We start from the raw sequence: 15,871 nt of genomic DNA on the forward strand, positions 1-15,871 counted from the left end.
CCCTCACAAAGAATCATTTATTTCATTAATCAAGTTCAAGTACTAGAATGCCGTCATCGATTTGATTCCAGGTGCCATTGGAAGGCCGACAGGCTGGGATCGGAGTGGACCTTCTGAAAAAAAATCCGCTTGTAGTTTGTAGTCTCCTACAAAACTTACGATCCTGAGCAGGAGTCTGAGCAGCGGCTGGTGCCACATCTTTGCCGCTTTTGGCGGTTTTGGTTCTGAAATTTTTGGGGAAATTTGATTTTCTGTAAGATTTTTGGTGAACTCACTGAGCCGTTTGATCCGGCTGCTCACTACGTTCCTGAAAATAAAAATTGGATGCAGATATGTTTTTTAAGCTTGGGCTTAGGCTTGAACATAGGCTTATGCTTAGGCTTGAGCGTAGGCTTTGGCTGAGGCTTTGGCTTAGGTTTAGGCTTAGGTATAGGCTTAGGTACAGGCTTAGGCTTAGGCTTAAGCGTAGACTTTGGCTGAAGCTTAAGCTTAGGCCAAGGCTTAGGCCAAGGCTTAGGCCAAGGCTTAGGCCACGGCTTAGGCCAAGGCTTAGGCCAAGTCCTAGGCTTAGGCTTATGCTTAGGCGAAGGCTTGGACTAAGGCTTAGGCCAAGGCTTAGGCATAGTCTTAGGCCAAGGCTTAGGCCAAGTCCTAGGCTTAGGCTTATGCTTAGGCAAAGGCTTGGACTAAGGCTTAGGCCAAGGCTTAGGCATAGTCTTAGGGTTAGGCTTAGGCCAAGTCCTAAGCTTAGGCGTAGGCTTAGGCAAATGTTTTGACTTAGGCCTAAGGTTAGGATTAGGCATAGGCATAGGCTTAGGCTTAAGGTTCTAAGCCCAATAACTCACCGCTGATCTCTGCGTAGACTTGACATCCGGATCCATTGCCGCCACCACCTCGGGCTTCTTCTTCTCCGCCGACTTCTTCGATTTGCTCGACTTCTTCTTCTTCTTCGAGACCTTCTGCGAAGAATCCGCCGATTTCTTCTTCTTCTTGGCTGGCTCCTTGCTCTTCTTCTTCTTGCTCTTTTTCTGATTGTCCATCGCTGTCCGCGTACTGTCCGCCATCACATCAGATACCTGCGCCTGAAAAGTGTGTACGGTTACAGATGGAGACTACAAACTACAAAACCGGTAACCTCTCTCATCGACATCGTCATTGGTCGCACCGGACACTGGCTCATAGGAGGCGTCTTCTTGCAAAAGCACATGACGAGGATTCCACTCTGAAAGTAGTTTGTAGTAATTGTAGTTTTTGTAGTGGCTTACCGTTGTCATTATGAATATGTTGTAGATAAATAGTGAATCGATACACTCCGCCATCAGTTGATTCGTTTAATAAGCCGGTAGTGTTATTGGGAAATGATTACAATTGATTATCGATTTAATTTTTTGATTATCGATTTATTTGGAAAATTTGAAGTAAACAACAAAAAAATAGACACGTGGTAGTTCACGGAATATATATATATTTTTTAAATTAATGTGTGTATTTAATTTTAATTTTTAATGTTTAGTAATATATGAATTTTGACGTTTCGCACTATTAGGTTGAGCAAAAAGTCTTTGCAAAATTTTGATTTTTTTTTGGAAGTAGTATTTTTTCAAAGCGAACAAGATTCAATGGGTAATATATTTAACATTAATGCCTATGACTTCTTGCCAACACAACGGAAGTTGAACAGTACCCTCCGCCTAGAACTCCTGCGATTAGGAGGCAAAGAATTCGTCCAACCCCGTTTCGACGACCTTGATATCATGAAACTTCTGCCCGGTAAGGTGATTCTGGAGAAAGCGGAACAGATGGTAGTCAGTAGGAGCCAAGCCCGGTGAATACGATGGGTAAGACAAAATTTGGATTCCGAGTGTCTGGAGCTTCTGGCGGGTCTTCAAAGTTGCATGCGGTCTTGCGTTGTCGTGGAGCAGCAACAACTTTGATCCTCTAGGGCGATGTAATCGATGAGCATGGTCCACCTTTTCCAATTAAATGCAGTATAGGCCAGCGTTGATTGTAGCAAAGTCTGGAAGAAGCTCTCTGGAAATGACACCCTTACTGTCCCGCCCAATTGAGAGAAGCACTTTTTTCCGTGAAGTTCTCATTTGAGGTCAGGTGTCGCGGTTTCCTCGACCGGGACCCACTCTTTTTTCCTGGTATGGCTAACATACAATACCCATTTATCATTTCCAGTAATGATATCCTTAACCCAGTCCGTTGTTCGTTTCCTAGTGAGCAGCGAAAGAGAGAGGTCACAAAACAATTTTTATGAGAATCGGACAATTTGTGAGGAACGAGTTGACCGAACTTTTCTATCTTTCCGGTTTGGTGGAGATGGTTGATGATGATTCTTTGGGGATGCTTGAGAGTTGCAGAAAGTTCGCGTGACGTTGCTCTTGAATCATCTTCCAGGGCTCTCGAAATATCCTCATCGATATCCGAACGAGAGCTATCTTATCTTGGTTTATCATCGAGATCGTAGTTCTTTTTCGTGAGCTTTTCGAACCAAAACTTCATGGTATTGTAGGTGACAGAGTTCTTGTCTAACACTGCACACATGTTACGACGAGCTTCGTTGCACTTGTAGCCTTAGGGGAACTCATACAGAAAAACCCCTCAGAGGACGTGACGTTCGGCGAGCAAATTCTCGGTCATTTTGAACAGCACCCAAAAGTTTTTTTCAAATGTATTAAACATGCACATTACGTACTATGCAAATCAAAAAACAGAATCAGAAAAAAATGAATTAACGCTGAGAAATGAAGAAAAGTACAAATTTTGCAAAGACTTTTTGCTCAACCTAATAAAAATTAATGTGATTTTGCAATTCTTACATTTAAGAAAAGTATCTAGCTAGTAATGCGACGCAATGATTTTAATAGCTGGGTACCTAGGCTTAATTTTTTAACTCTAGCTATTTTATGTAGTTTTATGATTTTCCCTCTCAGTTCCCTTAACAAACTCCTCACATGCTTATTTCTAAATTTCTTATCATCCCATTTCTCATCGCCTTACTTCCTTCTCTCCGTCTCTCATATTAATTCTACAAACACCACTGGTATAAAGTTTCAGTAACTTTTCTGATAAGACATTACATTTCTTCAACTCACTTCAACACTCCTCTACTATTCATTTCCTCTAATAATCCCAATTTCAGACAGAAACAGTTGCACACAACCAATCCACAAAATAAATATAAAACTAACATCAAAATATTAATTTAAATTTCACAGATATTCTAGGAGAATATTGTCGTTGAGTTACGAGTTTGTATTTCAGACATCCCTCAATGTTTACCGAATGACCCGAAAACTATATTATTTGCTTATTCGAATGATCTGAGTGCCAGTGTAGTGGAAGGCACGTTTAATAACCTGAAGGGCTCCCTTCTGATGGCTATCTTCAAAACGTTCGCAAATGTTCGAATGGATACCCAACAAGCGGATGGAATTATATATCACCATAGCCTCCAGTAAATGCTTACATAAGTTTAATTGAATTGATACCAATCCTAATTCAGAGAGTTCAATACATCAGTGTATGCCCATCTTCCTAATCCTTCCCTTAGTTATGACAGCAGTTCAGTTGGAAGTAGCTCGTTGAAAAATGTTGAGGTATGTACGGCTTCCTGGAGTGTTCATAATTATTAGAGCGCGCTCGCGCGGGACCTCACGAACTCCAGAATTCGCGGGAATTCGTTTCACGGGGACAGCAGTTTTTGGCTATTTTTGGCGTCTATGGAAATTATTTTCAATTTTTTGATTTATAATATTGTTGAGAAGCATCATACAAATCGAACATTTGTAAAATTATGAAATTTGGCCCAAAACGGAAGATTTAACACAAAGGATTCATTACAGTCTTTTAAAAATGTATCAGGATCGTCAGTTTTTTGATTTATGTGCCGTAAAATATGTCATTTTGTAGAGAAAAGTCTGTTACACAAAAATCCATGTTTGAAATTCTGATTATTTAATTTATAATGTAAAAATATTCAAAAAATCAACAATTTTAGGTTCAAATCTTATTTTTACGATTTTTCAGTATTTAATAAAAACAATTTTAAATTTTCAAACAAGGAGTTTTGTGTAACAGACTTTTCTCTACAAAATGACATATTTTACGGCACATAAATCGAAAAACTGACGATCCTGATACATTTTTACAAGACTGTGGTGAATCCTTTGCTTCCGTTCTGAGCCAAATTTCATAATTTTACAAATTTTCAATTCGGATGATGCTTCTCAACAATATTATAAATCAAAAAATTGAAAATAATTTCCATAGAAGCCAAAAATAGCCAAAAACTGCTGTCCCCGCGAAACGAATTCCCGCGAATTCTGGAGTTCGTGAGGTCCTGCGCGAGCGCGCTCTAATAATTATGAACGCTTGAGGAGAGCGTGGTATGTAGTATATGCCTATAAAATGGACAAAGTGCTGAAGTGAACAGAAATTCAAAACCCATTTTCAGGATTTTTACGACAGTATCCAACTTCCTCTATGCGGATCCATTGTTGTGATTCTCTCAAAACGAAACCCAAATGAAAATGATATTTCCAAACTAGTAGCTAAAATTCGATCGCATCATGGAATAGTTCATGTAATTGCATCAAATACTCCATCAGGTGGATCTCAACCACTTACGCTCTATGACCTCTCATCTAGAACAAATGGATTAACCGATTTTCGAAACGATGACCAACTTGCCCTTGTGAGCTTATTGGGATTATATATTATATACATACAACTTAAAATTAATTTCAGTCTCGACTTCCTACTGTTGGGATATACTGGCCTTTACCCCTCTACGCGGAAAATTCGATAGTCTCCGGCAATGGCTTCACTGTACTGCCTCCGCTAATCCAAACAAAACCAAGCTGGGTCAACTTTGGAGTTGCTGTGCAGAATCATGGTATATTTACTATTTTTATTTTTTTATGCATCAACCTTCCAAATTGAGGCCCTACTGATACATTCCAATCATTTTATCTCTCTTGGTACAATGCTTCATCATCTACTAATGGAAATTTTCATGGATATAACCCTGATTCTGAGGTGACATTTCTTACAAGCATTGATACTAAACCGTTTATACCTGTGGGCTCAAAAAATTAACAAAACTTTTGTTGGTTAACATTTTGTTGAAAACCGAAACCATTAGCTTTTTCAGAAAAATGGCACAATTCGAACAAGTATCTCTGAAATTTATGCTGCTATCTACAACATGACACTTGACTATTCATACTCGGACAATTCGCCAATCAAAATTCAGATCAGACTATACACTTGGATGTAAGAGAATGCTAGTGCTAGTTTATCTGAAAAATAACTTCTTTCAGATATACTGACTATTGGCTACCATATGCTGACTAATTGCCAAATTTTGCAATTAATTTGGATAAATATATGAACATTCAAAACTTTTCGATCTTACAACCAAATGTCTTACTTTTTTTCGTACATTGTCAAAAATCAAACACCATTGAGAATTCGACGAATATTCGCCGAATTTGCCGTTTGCTGTTCAGCGGTCAATCGGCGCAAAAGTACAGTTGTAGTATTTTAGGTTCGAGAAGTACATAAAATTAACTACCGAATAACACTGAAGTTGTTTTAAAATTTTAAACCCTCTGCGCATAACTCCCAAGTAAGAGAAAAGTTTGATCGCAAAAAAAAACAAAAGCAAACGCGCCCCATTAAATTCGCCAAAATCGCCAAACGAATAATATATATTATATTCTTTACAAATATACATAACAAAAGAAAAACCTGAACATCCGTTAAATTTAGCATTTTTGTCAGAAAAATCGACGGGACTCATTTAAAATTTAACTGGCAAAATGCTCGGCCACGAGGATTGCTCACATTTTAATACTTTTTGTATTGTGTTTTTTCGTAAATATTTTATATAATACAATCCCTTCCCATTCTTATTAGGTTTTCTTAGTCCTCCGACCACTGCGTACAAACAAATATTGTTGTTTTCATGGATATCCAGGATGGCCCTCCTTTGAGCTATAACATTTTTATCGCTTATTTCTGATAATTCGATAGTCTCAAGATTTGCGTTTCAGAAAAATGGCACAATTCGAGCAGGTTCTGATAATCTCGATGCTGCAATCTACAACATGACATTCGAATACTCATTCTCGACTAATACGCTAATACGTGGTGATGTAAGATACCTTTAGAGATAGTTTATCTAAAAAATAACTTTTTTCCAGCGATATTGACAACTGGACACCATATGCTGACTAAATCATGTCTCTACTTATTCAACCAATCCAAATAAATATATGAACATGAAGCATTTTTTTCAAAATTTCTTATCAGTTCCGAAATACTTATAACATTTTTATCGCCTTACTTCCTTCTCTCCGTCTCTTGTATTACCACCACAAGCATCAAATTGGTATAAAGTCTTAGTACTTATTTGATAAGACATTATATTTCTTCAAACTGCGTCAGTACTCCTCTATTATTCATTTCCCTTTCAGTCCCATTTTCAGACAGAATCAGTTGCACACAACCAGTTATAAAATTAAATATGAAACTAGTATTAAAATATGAATTTAAATTTTACAGATATTCTAAAAGAACCATGTGTTTAAGTTACAAATTGTATTTCAGAAACCCCTCAATGTTTCCCACATGACCTGAAAACTATATTATTTGCTTATTCAAACGATCTGAATGCTATTGTAGTGAAAGACACGTTTTATAAACTGAAGAATTTCCTTAATTCTACTATTTTTGCAAATGTTCGACTGGATACCCAGCAAGAGGAAGAAATCAATTACCACAATAGCATAAAGTAAGTATTCATACAAGTAAAATTCAATTTCTATCAAGTTTTATTCAGAGAGTTCAATACATCAGTGTATGCCCACCTTCCTGATCCTTCCCTGAGCTATGGCAGCAGTTCAGTTGGAAGTAACTCTTTGAAAATTTTTGAGGTGTGTGATAGATGCTTATAAAATGGACAAAGTGCTGAAGTTAACAGAGATTCAAATTAAGACAGCTGGTAGAAAAATAATTTAATTTTCAGAAATTCTACGACAAATATCCATTAACTGTTTGCGGCTCTATTGTCCTGATTCTCTCAAAGCGAAATCCAAATGAGGATAACATTACCAATCTAGTAGCCAAAATTCGATCGCATCATGGAATGGTTTTTGTAATTTCATCAAATAATCCATCAGGTGGATCCCAACCACTTTCCCTCTATGACCTCTCATCTAAAACAAATGGACTAACCGATTTTCGAAATGATGATCAATTCTACAATGTAAGATTTCAGGTGTCGTTCCCCCACTTATAATTGATTTCAGTCTCAACTTACTAACTTTGAGATACTTAGGCCTGTAGTCCTATACGCAGTAAACCCAGTTGTGTTCGGCAATGGTGCAACCGTACTGCCCCCACTATTCCAAACTGAAAGCTACTCCTATTTTGCAGTTGCTTTACAGAGTCATGGTATACATTTTTTTAAATTTTTTTAATGCATGAACCTTACAAATTTAGGCCCTATTGATACATTCCAATCATTTAACCTCTCTTGGTACAATGCTTCATCATCTACTAATGGTAGTTTTAGTCGGAATAACTCCCCTTCTGAGGTAACACTTCTTACAAGTATTAATACTAAACCATTTATATCTAATAATTATGATAGTTCGTAAAATTTACTATTTCTACCCGTTGGTATGCAAAAAATTCAAGAGCGTGAAAAAATTGAAAAAAACTTGTATGAATGAAACATACATACGATATATCTTTTTTTAGTTGAAACTTTGTTGTAAACCGAAACCATTAGCTACTTCAGGGCAATAGCACAATTCGAATAGGTGGCGCTACCCTCGATCCTGCTGTTTACAACATGAATTTGGAGTACTCATACTCGGACAATACGCCAATCAAACTGCAGATTACAGTTCCATGTAAGATAATTTTGTGGTACTCGGCATTTGCCTCTAGCTTGTTGCCCATGTTTGGATCAAAAAATATTAACCCGGATAAGAAGTTGGCTAAACTTGGGCGAGAGTAGGGCAAAACTTTAGGCTGCATCAAAGTTAAACTCAAGTTTAACCAAATTCTTGCCAATTTTTGGCCAAAACTTCTAATATTTCGTTTCAAACTTGGCAAGAGTTGGGTGAAACTTAGGTTTAATTGAACTCCAAATTTTGCCAAAATCTTGCCCAAGTCTCGCCCAAATTTTGCCAATTTCTGCTTCAAATTAATATTTTTTGGGCAAGAAGCTGAAGCCAAATGCCTAGTAGTTTATCAGAAAAACAACTTCTTTCAGGGATACTGACTATTGGACACCATATGCAGACTAAATGCCAATTTTTGCAATTCATTTGAATAAATATATGAACATTCCGAACCTCTTGATCTGTTAACCTTTTTAAAAACACATTTTTACACAAATTTTTATTTTCGTACTTTTTGAACGGTTGTCTTACTTTTTTCATACAATCTCAAAAATCAAGCACCATAGACCAATAGTTTTTTCAAAACAGCGCTCCAGATGAAACTTACTATTTTGAGAATAGATTGTATGGCACATGTGTAAATACTGAACTCAAACACACCCACGGAAATTGGTCTAACACCCTATATTAGTGTAGAAACTAAGAAGGTATTAAGCATTTTTCTTAATCCAAAATTTCTTATCAAACCGATAAACTTAAATTTTTCATTGTCTTTCCACACTCTCCTCGTGTCTAGCATTATTTGAACTATTTAACACCCACTCGTATAAAGGCAGTACATTTCTCCAACTAGCTTCAGTACTCCTCTATTATTCATTCCCCATATAATTCTAATTTCAGATAATTTCATACAATTTCAGAAATACCAAGCACACAACCAATCCTAAAATTAAAAATGATTTTACAAATATTCTAGGAGAATCGTGGGCTTAAGTTAAATTTTTGTATTTCAGCAACTCTTGAATGTTTACCAAGTGACCCAAAAACATTCTTGTTCGCCTATTCAAATGATTTGGAGCCCAATGTAGTTGAACTAACATTTGATGTCGTGAAAATTTACATAGAGGATGATAACTACAACACGTTTGCACGCGTTCGATTTGATACCCGCCAAGAGGAAGAAATCAATTACTATTATAGCCTCAAGTAAGTTTTTGTACAAGTAAAGTTTAATTGGTATCAAGTTAGAGAGTTAAATACATCGATTCTTGCCCACCTTCCCGATCCTTCCCTTGGATTCAGAAGCAGTTCAAATGGAAGTGACTCGTTGAAAATTGTTGAGGTTTTGTGATATAGATCAGAACCTAACATTAAAAATATAAAAAAGTTCAGAAATTTTACAATAGCACTCAATTTTCCACTTGCGGATCCATTGTTCTAATACTATCAAAGCGAAACCCAAACGAGGTTGAAATTACCAATCTAGTTGCCAAAATTCGATCCCATCATGGAATAGTTCATGTAATTTCTTCAAATACTCCATCAGGCGGATCCCAACCACTTACTCTCTATGACCTCTCATCTAAAACAAATGGGCTAGCCGATTTCCGGAATGATGATGAATTTGACGAGGTGACACTTTTTGTAATGGATTCTTTCCTAATTTTTTTTCAGTCTGTCATACCATTTGCTGGGCTGAACTATCCCATAGTTAATTACGCGGTGAATCCATTAGTATCCGGCAATGGCTCCACTGTACTGCCTCCACTATACCAAGCTCATCCCAGCCAAGCCAAGTTCACAGTTACTGTACAGAATCATGGTATACAATCTTAATACGACAACGCAAAATTCTGCAAATGCGTATTGCACAACATATTTGACGCACAAAATATCTCATAGCAAAAACTACAGTAATTTTTTTAATGACTAATGTAGTTTTTGTGTCGACTTACGGGGCTCGAATTTTGAAGTGAACTTCTCTTCGAATAGTGGTAACGGTATTCCATTTTTTTTGTTTCTTCGTATTATTTCCTCATATTTTTTGCCTAATTTTAATACTCTATCCATTATTAAATTATTTCAATTCTATTCGAAAATCAAGCCCGTAAATCGAAAAAAGCGCTACAGTAGACATTTTGATTAATTATTGCTGTTTTCGCTACAAGATATTTTGCGCGTCAAATATGTTGTGCAATACGCATTCTCAGAGATTTTGTGTTCCTGTAATATATAAAAACTTTATAAATCTACATTAAGGTCCCATTGATACATTTCAATCATTTGAGCTTTTTTGGTACAACGCTTCATCGTCTACCAATGGTGGTCACGGTCTAGTTAATCTGGTACAGTTTGTTTAAATATATGCTGTTTTGTTGGCCTTCCGACAGTTGCGTAGAATAATTTTTTAAACATCTTTTCAGCGAAATGGCACGATTGAATATGATTGGTTGACTCTCGATGCTGCTATCTACAACATGACACTTGAATACTCATACTCGACTAATACCCCATTCAAAATGCAGATTAGACAATACGTGATGAGGTAAGATACAATTTGAGATAGTTCATCTAAAAAATAATATTTTTCAGGGATATTGACCAATGGACACCATATGCTGACTGAATATCAACTTTCGCTATTCGACAAACTTTAATAAATAAATATATGAACATGAATCATAAATTTTTTCAAATTTCTTATCAGTTCCGAAATACTCAAAACATTTTCATCGCCTGACTTCCTTTTTTCCGTCTCTTGTATTACCACCACAAGCATCACATTGGTATAAAGTCTTAGTACTTATTTGATAAGACATTATATTTCTTCCCATTGCGTCAGTACTCCTCTATTATTCATTCCCCTTACAGTCCCATTTTCAGACAGAATCAGTTGCACTCAACCAGTTCTAAAATTAAATATGAAACTAAAATTTAAATTTAAAATAATTTCAGAGATATTTCAGGAAAACTTTAGGTTTATATTTTTTAAGTTATATATTTCAGAAACCCTTGAGTGCCTACCAGCTGACCCGAAGACAATTTTATTCGCTTATTCAAATGATTTGGAGGCCAGTGTTGTTTCACAATCTGCCAGAGCTCTGTTTGTAGGCTTGGGCTTTAGTGTAAAAAAATTTGCAAACGTTCGATTTGACACTAGCCAATCTGCAGAAATATACTACAGTGATAACTTCAAGTAAGTGTTTATACATGTGCAAGAATATATTTATCCGACATTTTTAGACAGTTCAACACATCAGTGAATGCCAACCTTCCCGATCCATCTCTTGGATTTAAAAGCAGTTCAATTGGTAGTGACTCGTTGAAAATTGTTGAGGTAAACATCCGAGGCTCTAGAGAGAAGGTTCCGGCGAAGGCGATGTTTCAGCGCTTCTGTCGATGCTTCTGCTTTTACATATCAAAATAATCTCATTTTTAGAATTTTTACGACATCTCACCATTCTCTCTTTGCGGCTCTATTGTTGTAATTCTCTCAAAGCGAAATCCAAATGAAAATGACATTACCAATCTAGTGACTAAAGTTCGATCGCATCATGGAATGGTTCATGTAATTTCATCAAATACTCCATCAGGTGGATCTCAACCACTTACCCTCTATGACCTCTCATCTAAAACAAATGGATTAACCGATTTTCGAAATGATGATCAATTCTACAATGTAAGATTTCAGAGGTCGCTCCCCACTCTTAATTAATTTCAGTCTCAAATTCGTTCTGTTGGGCTATTTTGGCCTGTAGTCCTTTACGCGGTAAATACAGTTGTGTCCGGCAATGGCTCCACTGTACTGCCTCCGCTATTACAACCTTGCCAGTTACCTAATGGAGCCAACTTTGCAGTTACTGTACAAAATCATGGTATACGTTTCTTTAAATTTTTTTTAATGCATGAACCTTACAAATTAAGGTCCGATTGATACATTCCAATCATTTCATCTCTCTTGGTACAATGCTTCTTCAACTTCTAATGGTGGTTTTCATGGATATAACTCTTATTTTGAGGTAACATTTCTTACAAGCACTGATACTATACCGCTTTTTTCGATAATTATGATTAAGGAACACTGCTCGCACTAATTTTAGATAATTAATTTTTATTTCGAGGTTACTACTTTTGAGGGTAATAACCTTACGATTAAAGTCGGACTCACTAATAGAGAATATATGTACTATAGCTATTTCAGAAAAATAGCACAATTCGAACAGGTGGTTATACTCTTGATGCTGCTATCTACAACATGACCCTTGACTACTCATATTCGGACAATACGCTTATCAAGATGCAGATCAGACAATACAATTGGATGTAAGATAATGTTAGTGCTAGTTTATCTGGAAACATAATTATTTCAGCCAAATTAACTACTGGCCACCATATGCTGACTAAATGCCAAGTTTTGCAATTAATTTGAATAAATATTTGAACATTCCAATAGCTTACACTTCGGTTTCAGGGCCAACGGCCTATTGCGCCTCAAGCCTCTTATCTGTATTTTGACGTAAAATCATATTCTTGGAGTTTGTACCACCAAGTGCATAGATATATGTTTCACAGTGCCCGACACTTTTTTGGCTTCTACGCCGCACTCATAAATCAAGTAACGCAAAATTGAATTTTTTTTTGAGTAAACGGTTTTTGAAAGTAAACCTTTCTAAGTAAGTTCCTAATAGTAAGTAAGATAGTAAACCATCCGTTAAAATTCAACATTTTTGTCAGAAAAATCGACGAGACTCCTTTAAAATTTAACTGGCAAAATGCTAGGCCGCTCACATTTTAATACTTTTTTTGTGTGTTTTTTCATAAATATTCTATACAATCCTTTCTTCCCATTTTCATTAGGGTTTTTTGTTAGTCCACTGCGTACAATAAATTTTTTTAATAAGTTAATTATTTCAGGCAATTGAATATGATTGGTTGACTCTCGATGCTGCTATTTACAACATGACCCTTGAATACTCATACTCGACTAATACCCCATTCAAAATGCAGATTAGACAATACGTGATGATGTAAGATACAATTTGAGATGGTTGATCTGAAAAATAACATTTCCAGCGATTCTGACCACTGGACACCATATGCGGACTAAATCTCGCTTTTCTCTACATATTCAACCGATTCAAATAAATATATGCTCATGAAGCAATTTTTTTTTCAAAATTTCTTATCAGTTCCGAAATACTTAAAACATTTTCATCGCCTTACTTCCTTCTCTCCGTCTCTTGTATTACCACCACAAGCATCACATTGGTATAAAGTCTTAGTACTTATTTGATGAGACATTACATTTCTTCCCATTGCATCAGTACTCCTCTATTATTCAGTCCCTTTAATAGTCCCATTTTCAGACAGAATCAGTTGCACACAACCAGTTCCATAATCACATTTAAAACCAAAACATAAAAAAATTAAAATTTTACAGATATTCAAGGAAAAAGTTAGGTTTATATAAGTAATATGTTTCAGAAACCCTTGATTGTGTACCAGCTGAACCGAAGATAATTTTATTCGCTTATTCAAATGATTTGGAGGCCAGTGTTGTTTCACAATCTGCCAGTGCTCTGTTTGTAGACTTGGGCTTCCACCGTGTAACAAAATTTGGAAACGTTCGATTTGACACTAGCCAATCTGCAGAAATATACTACAGTGATGACTTACAGTAAGTGTTTATACATATGTTGGGATGTTTTTGTTCGACATTTTTAGACGGTTCAACACATCAGTGCTTGCTAACCTTCCCGATCCATCTCTTGGTTTTGGCAGCAGTTCAATTGGTAGTGACTCGTTGGAAATTATTGAGGTATCATCATTACTTATATATAAAAAACTATACATGGGGACGTTAAAATTGTAGTTTGTAGTCTGTGACGTCATACTTTTCAGAGGCAAGGTGTTTCAGGCTGTTGAAGGGATTATGGGTTAGGGTTAGTAGGGGGATATAGTCAGGGTGCCGTAGTAGTACTTTAGGGGTACTGGGGGTTTAATTTTTTAGAAAAAATCTGGAAATTTCTAGACTTTCTAAAAAAAATTTGAAAATTTTTTTGGCGGGAAATTTAAATTTTCTGAGAAAAACATTTTGGTGGGAAATTAAAATCGTCTGACAATGAGAGAAAAATTTGACGGAAAACTCATCGGTTAGGGGTGAGTAGGGGATTTGGTGGGGGTACTGTAGTATTACTTTAGGGTTACTGTAGTTTAGGAAACATTGAGTTTTTGTTTTTTTTTTTGACGTATCTTGAAACTTCTAGAACTTTCTAAAAAATTTAGAAAAGTTCCAGAGTTTTCTAGAAAATCTGGAAACTTCTAAAAAGATTCTAGAAAAAATGAGTAAGATACTAAAAATTTCTTGAACGTCCGCAAAACTACATGAAAAATGCAACTGTACAAAAAGCTTATCACTTTCAAATTATTAAAACAATTTAGCGTACGCCACTCGGAGCACGCGCTTTGTGTTTCCAAACGATTGGTAGAAAAAAAATTGCATTTTCAGAAATTTTACGACAACTCTCCATTCTCCGTTTGCGGATCAATTGTTGTGATTCTCTCCAAGCGAAACCCAAACGAGGTTGACATTACTAATCTAGTAGCCAAAATTCGATCGCATCATGGAATGGTTCATGTAATTTCATCAAATACTCCATCCGGTGGATCTCAGCCACTTACCCTCTATGATCTTTCATCTAAAACAAATGGACTAACCGATTTTCGAAATGATGATCAATTCTACGACGTGAGATTTCAGAGAGCGTTCCCCACTACTAATTTATTTCAGTCTGCAATTGGTGGTGAAGGCTTATTTTTGCCTATAGCCCTTTATTCGGCGAATCCTTTAGTGTCCGGAAAAGGTTCTATCGTTCTTCCTCCACTACTCGTAACTTATCCATACGGAGGTAGCTTTGCAGTTACTGTACAGAACCATGGTACAAATTTTGATATATTTATCATCACTTATTAACATTACAAATTAAGGTCCCATTGATACATTCCAATCATTTCACCTCTCTTGGTACAATGCTTCTTCAACTTCTAATGATGGTTTCTATGGATACCCAGGATCCCCATCCTACGAGGTAACGTTTCCTTAATACGATTAATACGATACCGTTTTTTCGATAATTATGATTACTGGAGACTGCTCGCACTAATTTTAGATAACTAATTTTTATTTTGAGGTTACTACTTTTGAAAGTAATAACCTCACGATTGAAGACGGACTCACTAATAGAGAATATATGTACTATAGCTATTTCAGAAAAATGGCACAATCCGAACAGATGGTAGTTATCTCAGTGCTGCTATCTACAACATGACACTTGAATACTCATACTCGGACAATACCCCAATCAAACTGCAGATTAGACAATACGTTTACATGTAATATTATGTTAGGGCTAGTTCATCGGAAAAAACAATTTTTTTCAGCGGTATTGCCTACTGGCCACCATATGCTGACTAAATGCCAATTTTTGCAATTCATTTGAATAAATATATGAACATTCCGAACCTCTTGATCTGTTAACCTTTTTAAAAACACATTTTTACACACATTTTTATTCTCGTACTTGTTGAACGATTGTCTTACTTTTTTCATACAATCTCAAAAATCAAGCACCATAGACCAGTCCAATAATTTTTTTAAAAACATAGCTTCAGATGAAACTCATTACTTTGAGAGTTAATACTGAACTCAAACACACCCACAGAATTTGGTCTTACACTTAGTGTTGAAACTAAGAAGGTATTAAGCATTTTTTCAGTTCAAAATGTCTTATCAATCGGAAAAAAAACTTGAATTTTCATCGCCTTACCACATTCTCCTTATGTCTAGTATTATTTGAACTATTTAACACCGACTCGTATAAAGGCAATACATTTCTCCAACTAGCTTCAGTACGTATCTATTATTCATTCCCCATATAATCCTAATT

The 15,871-nt window shown here is 36.1% G+C and overlaps 5 protein-coding genes and 3 pseudogenes across 8 annotated transcripts; 6 read left to right on the forward strand and 2 right to left on the reverse strand.

Annotated features, from left to right (window-relative positions):
• Positions 1-3: 3 nt before the first annotated feature.
• On the reverse strand, positions 4-1,386 carry F49F1.12 (uncharacterized protein). Its single transcript, NM_068092.3, has 6 exons — positions 1,266-1,386; positions 1,136-1,222; positions 846-1,082; positions 276-307; positions 160-224; positions 4-113 (listed from the first exon to the last, which is right to left on the reverse strand). The coding sequence occupies exons 1-6, from the start codon at positions 1,317-1,319 to the stop codon at positions 43-45; spliced, it is 546 nt and encodes a 181-aa protein (NP_500493.2). The 5' UTR covers positions 1,320-1,386; the 3' UTR covers positions 4-42.
• A 230-nt stretch (positions 1,387-1,616) lies between these two features.
• Positions 1,617-2,646, reverse strand: F49F1.13 (annotated as a pseudogene). Its single transcript has one exon. A coding segment is annotated over exon 1 (1,030 nt).
• Positions 2,647-3,383: 737 nt separating this feature from the next.
• R07C12.3 (DUF7154 domain-containing protein) lies at positions 3,384-5,364 on the forward strand (the record flags this gene model as incomplete). The annotated part of the gene is made up of 7 exons (NM_068093.2): positions 3,384-3,463; positions 3,512-3,605; positions 4,463-4,702; positions 4,756-4,903; positions 4,952-5,046; positions 5,162-5,283; positions 5,331-5,364. The coding sequence occupies 7 exons, from the start codon at positions 3,384-3,386 to the stop codon at positions 5,362-5,364; spliced, it is 813 nt and encodes a 270-aa protein (NP_500494.2).
• A 1,076-nt stretch (positions 5,365-6,440) lies between these two features.
• On the forward strand, positions 6,441-8,355 carry R07C12.2 (annotated as a pseudogene). Its single transcript has 7 exons — positions 6,441-6,805; positions 6,854-6,947; positions 7,040-7,279; positions 7,323-7,467; positions 7,516-7,610; positions 7,817-7,931; positions 8,297-8,355. Coding segments are annotated over exons 1-7 (1,113 nt in total).
• A 516-nt stretch (positions 8,356-8,871) lies between these two features.
• R07C12.4 lies at positions 8,872-10,551 on the forward strand (annotated as a pseudogene). The gene is made up of 7 exons: positions 8,872-9,131; positions 9,174-9,267; positions 9,318-9,557; positions 9,600-9,747; positions 10,185-10,270; positions 10,349-10,470; positions 10,518-10,551. Coding segments are annotated over exons 1-7 (984 nt in total).
• On the forward strand, positions 10,535-13,032 carry K08D10.10 (Neur_chan_LBD domain-containing protein; the record flags this gene model as incomplete). The annotated part of the gene is made up of 4 exons (NM_001380181.1): positions 10,535-10,549; positions 12,309-12,598; positions 12,840-12,952; positions 12,999-13,032. The coding sequence occupies exons 3-4, from the start codon at positions 12,885-12,887 to the stop codon at positions 13,030-13,032; spliced, it is 102 nt and encodes a 33-aa protein (NP_001367950.1). The 5' UTR covers positions 10,535-10,549; positions 12,309-12,598; positions 12,840-12,884.
• Positions 10,756-12,377, forward strand: R07C12.1 (DUF7154 domain-containing protein). Its single transcript, NM_068096.3, has 7 exons — positions 10,756-11,121; positions 11,169-11,262; positions 11,365-11,604; positions 11,647-11,800; positions 11,850-11,944; positions 12,127-12,248; positions 12,296-12,377. The coding sequence occupies exons 1-7, from the start codon at positions 10,847-10,849 to the stop codon at positions 12,327-12,329; spliced, it is 1,014 nt and encodes a 337-aa protein (NP_500497.1). The 5' UTR covers positions 10,756-10,846; the 3' UTR covers positions 12,330-12,377.
• Positions 13,033-13,240: 208 nt separating the features above from the next.
• K08D10.14 (DUF7154 domain-containing protein) lies at positions 13,241-15,485 on the forward strand. Its single transcript, NM_001268328.3, has 7 exons — positions 13,241-13,602; positions 13,650-13,743; positions 14,434-14,673; positions 14,716-14,863; positions 14,913-15,013; positions 15,196-15,317; positions 15,366-15,485. The coding sequence occupies exons 3-7, from the start codon at positions 14,554-14,556 to the stop codon at positions 15,397-15,399; spliced, it is 525 nt and encodes a 174-aa protein (NP_001255257.1). The 5' UTR covers positions 13,241-13,602; positions 13,650-13,743; positions 14,434-14,553; the 3' UTR covers positions 15,400-15,485.
• Positions 15,486-15,871: the final 386 nt, after the last annotated feature.

The sequence above is a fragment of the Caenorhabditis elegans genome, chromosome IV (genome assembly GCF_000002985.6).
Source record: "Caenorhabditis elegans chromosome IV".
Lineage (NCBI taxonomy): Eukaryota > Metazoa > Nematoda > Chromadorea > Rhabditida > Rhabditidae > Caenorhabditis > Caenorhabditis elegans.

Coding starts and splice junctions, on each gene's coding strand:
- F49F1.12 (NM_068092.3), bottom strand. CDS start 1,319: ATGGCGGAGTGTATCGATTCACTATTTATCTACAACATATTCATAATG. Junction 1,223..1,265: donor ACATATTCATAATGACAACG/GTAAGCCACTAC, acceptor AACTACTTTCAG/AGTGGAATCCTCGTCATGTG. Junction 114..159: donor TCAGACTCCTGCTCAGGATC/GTAAGTTTTGTA, acceptor ATTTTTTTTCAG/AAGGTCCACTCCGATCCCAG.
- R07C12.1 (NM_068096.3), top strand. CDS start 10,847: ATGAAACTAAAATTTAAATTTAAAATAATTTCAGAGATATTTCAGGAA. Junction 11,122..11,168: donor TACTACAGTGATAACTTCAA/GTAAGTGTTTAT, acceptor CGACATTTTTAG/ACAGTTCAACACATCAGTGA. Junction 11,945..12,126: donor GATATAACTCTTATTTTGAG/GTAACATTTCTT, acceptor TAGCTATTTCAG/AAAAATAGCACAATTCGAAC.
- K08D10.14 (NM_001268328.3), top strand. CDS start 14,554: ATGGTTCATGTAATTTCATCAAATACTCCATCCGGTGGATCTCAGCCA. Junction 14,674..14,715: donor ATGATGATCAATTCTACGAC/GTGAGATTTCAG, acceptor AATTTATTTCAG/TCTGCAATTGGTGGTGAAGG. Junction 15,318..15,365: donor ATTAGACAATACGTTTACAT/GTAATATTATGT, acceptor AATTTTTTTCAG/CGGTATTGCCTACTGGCCAC.